At 33.3% G+C, this 12,179-nt stretch overlaps 1 protein-coding gene across 1 annotated transcript; it reads left to right on the forward strand.

Annotated features, from left to right (window-relative positions):
* Positions 1-8,059: 8,059 nt before the first annotated feature.
* LOC129001777 (uncharacterized) lies at positions 8,060-11,114 on the forward strand. Its single transcript, XM_054429220.1, has 4 exons — positions 8,060-8,200; positions 8,901-8,969; positions 10,068-10,151; positions 10,729-11,114. Exons 1-4 carry the CDS (start codon positions 8,135-8,137, stop codon positions 10,936-10,938), a joined length of 429 nt encoding a protein of 142 aa, XP_054285195.1. The 5' UTR covers positions 8,060-8,134; the 3' UTR covers positions 10,939-11,114.
* Positions 11,115-12,179: the final 1,065 nt, after the last annotated feature.

Below are 12,179 nucleotides of genomic sequence, written 5' to 3' on the forward strand. Positions count from 1 at the left end.
TTGTATGCGTTGTTGTGACGCCAAGTCTACCTATTATGAAGGTTATTATAAGAATGCAATTCTTTGGCAATATAGCAAAGCCTCCGCCTTGGATATGACACATGTAAATTTAATGAAGAGTGCGTCAATGATGAGTATGTACGTCAATACATAGGCAATGTAAATTAGTTTCAAGAACTTTTCCCTAGAAAACATGAATAATCGCACTAAGGAGTGGGTTATACACTTAGCTAGGGATGTGACACATTTCAACACCAGAAGTTCCAAAGTCATAATTATAACTTTATGAACTTGTTTGCACAGCAACAAAGCTAGTCTACAGTAACTGTCACAGTCAGCTGTGTGTTTCTGATGTTGCTACAAAACCTACACACACGTGTGGAACTGGGTAGAACTGGTTTCTTGTGTGAACCGACGTTTGTGGCTTTGGAAAACTAAATTATTTGCAGAAATTAATAAATAATTATAACAAATTTAGTTTTTGAAAAACTTAGAAACTTTTTATTTCTGATAGTATCTTTACTTTCCAAATTCTAACTTTAGATAAGTTACAGTAAATTCTTAGGAATTTTTGTTTAATCAGTATCAAGTCCTAGTTTTGTTTGTTGAAATTTTTATATAAAAAACCATACACTTTCATAAAAGTGTTTATCTGTGAACTGAACTACAATGCGGAAATTCGAATGCCTAGCTCCATTTACTGCATTATCTTGTAAAAGAAATTATCCACGGAAATGGCATTTAGGCCTAATCTATAAAATATTGTAAAATTAAATAAGAAACAATTCTGTCAGTCAAACTTGTGAGTACCTTTGTTTTTATAGAATAATATGTGTGATCAGACAGTAATTCCTGTTAAAATTAGTTGTTTTAAGGTCGTCAAATGCATGGTCTGTTGCAGTAAAACATCATACAATTTTGTTACATAAGTTTTATATATTTTGGTTAAAGTAGATGTTAAATATACAGCTTACATTGTTATTTTTATACCTCTTATATTATGAGAGTTGCCTGAGAAGAATATTGAAAATAAGGTGGCCCGAAACCATAAAAAACGAAGAACTATGGCGACGAACAAACCAAGAGCCAATCGATGTAGAAATAAGGAGAAGAAGATGGAGATGGGTAGGGCACACACTACGGAAAGGACATGATGATGTGGCGAAAGAGGCATTAGAATGGAACCCCGCCGGGAGCAGGAGAGTGGGTAGACCAAGGAAAACATGGAAAAGGACGTTGTTGGAAGAATTGAAGGAGAGAGGAAAGACCTGGGAGGGGATTAAGAGAGAAGCAACCAACAGAGTGAGGTGGAGGGGAACAGTTGAGGCCCTATGCTCCAGGAGGAGTCAACGGGATTAAGAAAGAAGAAGAAGATATTATGAGAGTTATTATAAGATTTGTCTACACTGTCACAGAGCTAGTTGTAAAATAGTTATATGTGTAATTAGTGTGCAATGTGACACTTTGCTGCACATGAGATAAATGTTTACACACGAGCCACAGGCAAGTGTGGAAAGTTTATCGAGTGTATCAAAGACACTTTGCGCTTGCGTTACATATTATATTTTTTTACAATTACTATAAGGCATATACAAAATAAGTCTATCAAACACTATGCAACACGTTTTTAGGTTGGTTTAATTCAAAGGGTTGAACGAAATAGGAAACGCTACCCCACCTCAACTAGTCGTAGTATCTTTAAATGCGTTGCCAACGTTTTTCAAGAGTGCACGTAATACATGTCTAATGCAACCCCACGTTTTTGTGTTGTTTGGTTGGAATACTGCGCAAAAAAATAGTTGGTTGGCAAAATCAAGTTAATGCAGCAGTTAGCTACTTTGCGTACTATAACCGGTGCAAGGAAGCCCACTTTGTGAGGTAACTGTAGGAAAAAGTATTTTACAGATCGATTTTAACAGAATAGTTTACGTGGCCAATGTTTACGAACAACATGAGGATTGTATTCTTTCTATCGTCATTTTGAAGTTTATGTGGCAGAGATTTGCAAGTGGCCTGCTTTATGTGGACACAGTTTATGTGGCATTGGACAAGCTTTTGGAAATATCACCTTTCAAATGTAAATGTAACTAGAAAGATACATACTGTATTTTGAAATCAGTCTTCATTTTTTTGTGAGACAGTAAAAAGAATCCCAGTCAAGTTTGTGTTTGTGTTTGTTTGTGTCCAGTTTGTGTTTGCGTTTGTTTTTGTCCAGTTTGTGGGACAGTCATAGTAACAGATAGTTTACAAAGTGAATGTAAATGTGTACTTTTAATTTCAGGATCTGTAATCTGACTATGTCAACAAGAAGGTGTTAGATGATTTCAAAAGTCTATTTTAAGCACTTGGATAAAAATAACTTTAAACATTCTGGTAGAAAGCTGGAAGTTCAGCTTCTGAATAAAACAATTGTCGCCTCATGAATAAGTCATCATGACTAACACCGTTTGCTGAGTAAATACCCCACTATTTTTCTCTTCTTGACTACGAAATTAGATTTACGGGAATCATTATAAGAAGTATGCTTAGAACCTCAGTACCTATTGAATATTACTTATTCTCAGTTTAAATTTTGATGCATGATGTATTCGTTAAAACGCAGAGTACAAAAATAAAAAAAAAGTAAAATTAAAATGCATTAAAAAGTAAATATATTGAATTTCAAATTAAATACTGTACATCAATTCAACATTTATTTTCTGAATATATATTGAATATGCAAAAGAAAAATTTAATTACTTTCCTATGACATCTTTTTGCAACTTTACTAAAATAATGAGCTATTCTTATCCTAAAGTACATTACCATCTATTATTTTATACTTATAGATTACAACTCATGATTAAAATTATGAGCATATAGAATATCAAATTAAATCGATTTTCAAACTTATAAATTTCGCTATTTTAGTCCATCAAAACTTTGTTTGGCTTGCCTTAATTATTTAAAAATTTTTGTTAGGTGGTTTAGCATTAGTTATAAGAAATACTATCATAAATGTATAGGAAATACTTTTTTATGACTTTGTCTTTTAATAAGTACTAGCTGCACCCACGGGCTTTAACTACATAAGTATTCGCATGGCTCAATCACGTCCCGGTTGAAGTTCGTTCGCTACGCTCACTCACCTTTAGGTTGGAGCTCGTTCGCTGCGCTCACTTGTTTTCAGGTTAGCTCGTTCGCTACGCTAACTCGCCTCCAGGTTGATGTTCGTTCGCTACGCTCACTCACCTTTTGATTGCAAATTAGCTGTTGTCATGAATTTTCAAAAGTCATCCCTTTTATTGTTTATAATACTTTGATAAAGGTTTTTATGTTTTAATATTTAACATTGGAGAATTTAAACGTTGTTAAGTGCACAGGTGTGCATTGGGGTTTAATACATTTGGACTTATTTAAAAGTAAAATAGTTTTCTGTGCTGCACTCAGTAGAAACACTGTGGCACTATTTCAAATCATGACTAATGCTAATACAGAATGTTGTAATTATTCAAACCTACAAAACAGTTGGTAAAAGTAAACATCTGCTTTTAAATTATATTTATTTGTAAACATTGTAGATCAAAAAGTCTGACATTGGCCCACTTAAAACCCTCTGGGGCAGAGCCCTTTTGATAAATCTGCACCAAACTTCACTCGAACCATCCATGAAAGATGCTTAATAATGCCTGAAAGTTTCATTACAATCTGTCGAGCGGTTTCGGAGTCCATAACGTATATACATACACACACACATACATAGTTCCTCTTTTATAGATATAGATTGCATATATTTTCATTAGTGGTGAGTAAAACATGTATTTTCCTCCTGCTTAGTAAAACTTAGTAAATTTTAAAAAATTAAATTTAAACTTAGTAAAACATCAACGTCAAACAAATTAATAAAAGAACTTAATTATATGAAAACAATATGTAGGGGATTTGAATTGGTTTTTAGTGTTGTTCAAAATCAAAGTTTGATTACTTAAATGATTACCGAGTCAGCGTTAGCTCTAGCTTGTGTTAGAAACTTCCCCGAATAAATTCGAACAGTGTCCTGGATTATCTTACCGTAAGACGGGAAAGTTTGTTATGGAACTCTCATTAGGCAAATAAAAAGTAATACCTTAGATAAACTTAAAATTACCTAAACAAATTTTATTCCGATAACTGTTAGTGATTCGGATTACTTATCCCTATCACATTTTTCACAGTGACCTGTGCGTGGTAGAGTCCTTTTTTGGCTGAAAAATAAAAAATAAAGTTCTTCGCGCTTCACTTAATGCACATAAAAAATAATAATGACTTGGTAAAACAAACATCAAAATCAATTTGCTTTACAATACAATGAACCTGCAATTTACTGCACTATTTTATTGTTCTTAACATAAAATATAATGTGATTGGACGTTAATGTTAACCTCAAATAACCGAATGATGAAAAGATTTCTATCAAAGGTGTTTAAATCAGGACCTATTGTTAACTCACAAAACAAATGTGCAACAACGTTTGTGTTTAATGTTGAAGTACGCGTTAAACATTTACAAATGGCGGACATTAACTGGTGTAACATTGGGGACTAAATGTTTTGGAAACTGTTTACATTGTTGCTTGCAGTGTGTTCATTGGATCGTTACAAAAATGTTTCTACGGATTTATTTATGGAAATGTATGAGTGATATTTCAGTCGAGATAGTATTTTTGATTTAGTTTTTAGCGAATTTCCTATAAGGGGAATCAGAAATTACCATAGGTTTCATGGTAATTGACCGAGGGCCGATTTACTTTATCGTTTTGATGTACATAGAGGCAAAAAACACCATCCGTTCAAATTCAACTAAATGAAATTTCATCAATTGTATCAATCAAACCTAACGTTTGTTTTTAACAATAATGCAAACCTACGTTTATTTGAACGAGTTTCCCGATCAAGCATAATAGATAAGCTAGAACGGAGGCTTATGGGGTGAAAGCTTAGTATGTTTAAGCGTTGTTATGTGCTTAATGGGTAAAGTGAAATTTTATAAAAAACTTTAATATTTAAAACTATAATGGTATTCTTATGGAAATAGGTAAACTGTTGTAGTTTGCTTGTTAATGAAGAACTGTTTTTCATATTGATGTTCTTCGGCCCAGGATCATTTCTTGAACACTAAAATGGTATAAATTTACCTAATACGTTGATTCATCGTATGACCGTTGTAGTGAGCAGCTACCGGTTTCGAGGGGATGCCGGTAAGACATTAAACATTTAAATAAATAAACATGACCTAGAATGACAAACCGTCTGCCCGGGCCAAATGTTTGATAAACTGCCATCTAAAGGTAAACAAAATATAGTAAGAATTTGTTTATGTTAATAAGAAACATGAAGCCTACTGCGATCTTACCTTAATTTACATTTTCTGATAAAATACGATCAGTTAGTGGCTTAGTTAGTTGTAGTGTAACGAGCATTGAACCTAATGCCGCGATGTCACAGACCCGCTCCTTGTTCCCAATTAACTTCTTAGTCTACACCTCTTTCTTACTTCATTTTTTACTTGGTATTCTCGACGTTCAACACACATTATTGAAGATCGCTTGACGGGCAAATTAATATTAAAAGTGGGAAGCAACACTCCATACATCTTGGGAAGCAACCTCTTAGACAAATACAATAAAGCTAACAATTGAAATTCTTGATGACAAAATAATAAACTAACGTTAAAAATATATAACATTAATATATTTTGAATAATTTGATAGTTTTTATGCATGATCAAATGTGGTGCAAGATTTGGATAAATCCATACAACCACATTTCCAAACCACTTAAGGTTTTCAACTTGTGCGTCTTTGAAGCGGAAGTCCATTGGTGAAGGTAAATGGTCCATGAGATTTGCTGACAACTTCACACCTTTGCTTGAATGTGACATTTTTGGAGGGAAAGTGAATCGTTTATTACCTTTTCATTGTAGTCATAAAACATATGGTTTGTCAAAACAATTAATATAAAGATATAGCAGGCATTTTTTTATATTAGAAAGTAGCTTAATATTGTTTAATGGGTTTATATGTGATGTAACAAGACGTTTTGTTTGTTTAAAATTATTTATCTGTAACCTTGCTTATGAACTTGTTAAAAAATTTAAATTACCTTACAGGATCAAACACATTTAATGTTCATAATACACATGTTCCTATTTTATGAGGTGTTTCTTCAGAGATATTTATTTATTATATAACTTATAATCTATAACAACTTTACTAAGGCCAGATCGACATCTTGATGAATATTCATCAAAATGAATCGTTGAAGTGTCTACTCGCTCTATTTTAAGCCAATGAGAATACTAGTCATCAAAGATTATCGGCTGATTTAATTGAGGGTAGGGTTTTCTACCAACCCATTGCCTAAGTTTTGTCCATATAATATAAAGACGAAAATTATGATTTTATATTAAAATGGGATTATCATTAAGTTTCAGCCTAATTCTATCTTCCAACGTGAATTTATAAAGAGCCAGCTTAAAATATTCATCTACAAATCATTTTAACAGCTTAGCTTCTGTGTTTTTGTGCTGCGTCTGTAACGAATGTCTGTCTCCCTTTTACAATAAAAGCCATATGATAAAATGAAATTTCAACTACATTTTACACGTTCTAAAACTATGGTTATTCCTTGAGAAATAATGTTGAGGTTTTGATCTCTACATACTGAATAACCTTTTTTATTCTCATAATGATATTATTTATCATCGTTCATTTCTCGTTACATTTGTCACAAAGATAAACATCTAGGTTTAAAACTAAAAATGAAAGAACGATAAGTGCATTGAGTGAAATACCCTGTGTAAATTTGTTATTGGTTAGACCAGCATGGTTTTTTAACCAGAGTCATTTATCAAATTTCTAATTATTAACTCAGTTGTGTACAGTTTTGAATCATTAAAAATTTATTTTTCTCAGGATAAAACAGCTAATCTGCTGATTATAGGGTGGGCACAACAACCACTAAACCCGTAAACGTAGTTTTGTATATATAGTTATTTAGAGGGACAGTAGAATCTATATTATTAATACGCTACATGAAACTTTGTGAGCAATAAGGCTTTTTTGTTTTAAGGTATAACCCAACATATTATATAATACCAAAATGTTCGTCTAGGTGTGTAGATTTGCAAACTGACCTTACATTGTTTTAAAGGTCCCTCTTAGGCTCTGCCCCAATGACTTTTAAAGATCCCATGTTATCCATATGCAGAACATATTTGTTTACATTATGATTATCTGGATAATTAAATGTTTGCTGTTAATATTTTAGTTGCAATTTAAGGAAACGTGTGCTACAAAGAATATTTAATTTATTTCTAGATTTAATATGACTAAGATATGAGTACATCTATCAAAACAGAAACAAAATTAATTCTATAACCACTTGTTATACATTGTATAATTTTACCCGGGCAAAGCCGGGTTTTTCAAATATTATTTGTTCTCTACATTATGTAATACTATATGAAAAGGCGTAATGTGTGTTGGCTTTATGCAAACAAGAGGCAGGGGATGGAAAAAATTGAAGGCCAGAATCGTCTTAAGGTTTTAGTGGCTACGTAGGTAGGATAAGGTACGGTAAGTGAAAGTATGCAATGGGGATGGTATGTAAGCTAGCCACTCTACTCAAAACCAGTGTGAGTGAATCGGCCACCAATCTTATTTCAAGGCTTTTTAGATCGACACAATTGCTGTTTTAATATAAAATTATCGGATTTAAAATACCTATAAGCGGATGAAAGAAATGCGTGGTCACGTGCTATTTGTTTACAAGATGATTTTCCACATGTTACATCATATTATGCAATATTTGTCAGAAAACATTACATAACATTACATACTGAACGTTCTAGAACATTCTAATGCGCATTATTTAAATTCTTAACATCGGCACCCATTAGATTGTAACTGATCCGATCTCGATCTTATCTCAAATCTTTACTGTAGAATGATGACTAGAAGTTTCTACTGTTTCCGACTTGCGTATAATAAAGATGTTATCAACAACATTTCAATGTCATGACTTTTGTGAATTTATGTCTACGTTTTTGTTTATATAAAGGAGTCTTCATTTTCCAATTCAGTTTGCGCCTTCAAGACACATAGTCAAGTTCAACAATGTTGTGCCACGTTGTTCTTCTGTCTTCATTTCTATTTTCATGTGTGGTTTGTCTACCAAAACAGGTAAGTGGTAGAATTACTGTATTCTGATTCTTTATAGGCTAGCTGTTTACACATAAGTTAACAGTTTATATGTGCTTTTGTATTTTTACACGATTGAAGCCTTGGCAGTTAAAATTATTTGTTAACTATACCGTATTTAATGATGAATGTTACTAAATCTTACTTTCTTTACGTTTGAATTACAGAGGCTCCTTAAAGAACCACTTATATTAAGTTTGCTGTATTGATCAATTTACGAAATGGATTACCTAAAAATATGTCACCTTATATACTAAAAAACATTTGCAAAACTTATGACAGCTAGCCTGACCATACTACTGGGCCGAATTACACGCGGTTGGTACAAAATGAAAGATATTTACCTTTAGATGTGTAGAGTCCCTTTATAAATTAAAATAGGCTCACAAATAAGCACGAAAAATTAATTTGAAATTTTGAAATAATTAACATGGGTCTTATGGGTTGCCATGGTGATGACAAAATAACAACAAAATATCAACAGAAAATCTAAACAAATGGAATACATTCCAATCATATTTTTTATTTACAGTGTGGGGTGAAAATTGAGAAGTTTACACAATACATACTTATGGTCGATTTTTCGACCAATGGGCGTGCTCTAGTCTTAACTAAGCAGCATATTATATCCCCGTTATAATTTTTACCAAGGTATGAAATTAAAAAAACCAAATATTTTCAGGAGGCAGGAATAGGGAAGAAGATAGTCAGCCAAGAAGTAGACAGTGTGGAAGAAAATAGCAAAGGAGAGGTATGATCAATTGCACTAATATGTCAAGTAAAACTAGTTGTAATAAAAATTACCTATAATATAAAGGGCACAATAATAATTGTTTGGGATGAAAATATACATAACTTTTTAATTAAGATTGTTCCTTGAATATTGTACAAATAACAAACCATGCGGTTTTGATGAAATTTGCTACAAACGTGTAAACAAACTGAGTTTTACTCAAACGAGTTCACGAACCACCATGAACAGACTATGGGAACGGGAGCTTATGGGGATTCGTGTGTCATTCTTATGGAGATTTAGTAAACTGTTGTAGTTTGCTTATTTAAGATAATATTTTGATTAAATCTATAAAATGTATTTATTTCTTACTAAACTATTATCATTTTACTAAAAAGCAATATATTGCCTTACTTGTGGCAGAAAACCAAAGTACTCGTTAAACTAATGTTATTTAAATAGGGGAGGAAAGTGAATTTTCTTTAGCCTAGATATTTAAGTGAAAGTACTATACAACCAGGCAAAAGAAAATTTGTCTAGTCATGAGGTTTGTTGCCATGTAAGGGTAAAAATCAGCTGTTATCAACTTAGTTGTAAATTTCGATTGTAAAAAATATAGTTCACCACACGGGCAAAAAGAGTTACTTTGGGCCCTAGTCATGAAATATACTATTAATTTTAGGCCCTTGGAAAGAAAACTTATTAAATATATCACTAAATGCTTCCTTACATCAAGTTATTCTTATTTCAACAAATTCGACAGGCCCTATATGTTAATTTGTTGGCAGTATGTAGTTTTTTTAATAACTCAAGATCATGAAAATCGTTTAGATTTTCACAATACTGTCTACGATAGAATAATTGATCTTTATTTTTTATTGTATCAATAAATTTAAACACAACATAAAAAGGCTGGTAAGTTGCTTGCTATTTTTCACATTAACATGCTTTGTTTCACCTTTATTTCCGGTTTTTCTCTGAACAGTTTGTAAACTACATAGGTACTCGGAGTCAATGGGTTGTGTAGTTTACAAGAACTTTATGATGAAGACGATCTTTGCATTAATGAATGCAAGCCTTTTAAGCATCATTGTTCCATTGTTGTCTTGATTCCAGAAGGCAGAGCTTGTGCAGCTTGTCCAGGACCATGTTCTGAAGAGAGTCGTGGACGATGACACAGGAAAGGTTTTGCCTGGAGAGGTGAGTCTAAAAACATATGCTATAATATCTACAACTTAAATAGTAGCTCATTCATTCACATTGAAACTGTTAGTGGAACTAATGTTGACTTTGAATATTTCAAGTATTAGCTTATCGCAAAATCCAAAATGAGAATCATTGCCATAGAATACTGCAAGTCCCTAGACATTTTTAATGCTAGTGGCGTGTAAACATACAAAATTAAATGAAAATGAGACTTCTTATTTTAAATCTGAATCATCGACTTTGAACTCCTTATTCTACTGCAAATATGTTATTGTTGAACTTAAACAATTCACTTAAATTACTTATTTATTGTAAAATGTGGACTGAAGTGTTTACGACTTTTGTTTCTAAATCTAAAGCAGATACATTTACATAGGATGAGCTTTTCCAACAGATATGATAACCTTATTAGGTCTTCGGCAAATAAGGAGAGTTCTCACAATGGTGAAATTCAATACAATGTATGCTCAACCTTCTGTATCCAAAAGTCATAATGGCTTAACTTATAATTTTAATGTGTTAAAAAAACAGCTGACAATTTTACTCATCAGCCTTTTATTTTTTCCCTTAGGCTCTACCAGGTGCTGTCGGTGTGCCACACTTACCCGCCAAAGACAAAAACTTTGCCCGCCGAATGTCCGAGAGTCAGTGGCACAAAGAACAACCTAGACTTCACAAAAAAGCTTTCCCTGAATACAAGAGAGTAATGCATAACCGCAACACCATTAACGACAACAGGCACGACCGCAGAAGTATGAAGATCCCCAGACATCCACATTAACATTATGCTTAGTGGCCCAGGACATCTACAACATCATCATCACCTGACTACTCACATTTTATATACGTCTATATATTTTATTTTGTATAATTTTTCTTACGTTTACATTTTTATGGTTTTAGAAAGTTTTACAACAAATGTTTTGTTATCTGTTTTTCAATAAATTATATTTTGATATACAACGTCTTTTTCTAATTGAATTTGGGCAAATACCGTACACCTAAAAATTGGTAATTTTTGTTGTTTATTTATTATTTTAGTGCGTTTGAAAATGTGATTGCTATGTTTTACCATGGATAAAACCCAGGCCAACTCCCTCTTGTGTTGATAAGTCTATGGAATTACCTACTAACGTTGATATGGTCAATGTAATCGAAATCTGCCAGGCTAGTGTCCTAGGAGATGAGGTTTTTGTAGTTGATGGTTTTGAGGGTCTTTGTTCCCGCAGAAGTCCGGCACTACCGAGAGGATATTGAGCATCTCAGAGCGTGTAAACGCATTTTAACCTCATCCAAAAAAATCTAGGGTGGTCAAGGAAAGGACCGCGGTAACTCTTCAACAACTACAAAGTTATTTTTTTATTAGTAATAGTTTGTTTCAAACCCCATAGTTAAAATACCCCCACCGCAGCAAACCTGTAGAATAAGTGAATTTTCATTTGCCTAATATTACTCGGGCGATCCGCATCCTATAATATTGTCCATATTGCCGTTACCACAGTTTGCACTAAAGTCGCTGGATGCTGATCATCCGAAAAAAACACCTAGTCATTGTCATTGACGCTGACGCATAAACTCAGTGGTAAAGTTGGTATACAGCCTAGGCTACGAGCAGTATAAACGATGCAACAGATACGAATGCGCAAGGGGTGTGTGGTGGGCATGAGGTAAATGATGCGGTGTCAAAGCTGTCCGAATAACAGCAACTGCGTCACTGGCGTTATGTCCCGTTTTGCTGCCAGTTTACCGGTTTGGACGCGTTGTTTACTCTGACACTGATTTTAGAGGGTCTGACGTAACAGACAAAACGCTCGTATCGTATATAACTTGCACACAGGTAAGTTGCTTGGTAGGCTTGGCTATACGAAACGAAAAATCTGCCTCGAAAGTGGCGACAAAGCTGTCCTTAAAAGTTAAAACACTGATGTCATTAACATTATCTTCAGTTCAGCTGATCCATAAACATTACGAATCTACCCTACTTGTAGAGTTTAATCTATGACATGTAAGTAACCTTTCATG

This window comes from Macrosteles quadrilineatus, unplaced genomic scaffold (assembly GCF_028750875.1).
Source record: "Macrosteles quadrilineatus isolate MER2022 unplaced genomic scaffold, UCM_ALF_1.0 Scaffold_8__2_contigs__length_117827958, whole genome shotgun sequence".
NCBI classification, from domain to species: Eukaryota; Metazoa; Arthropoda; class Insecta; order Hemiptera; family Cicadellidae; genus Macrosteles; species Macrosteles quadrilineatus.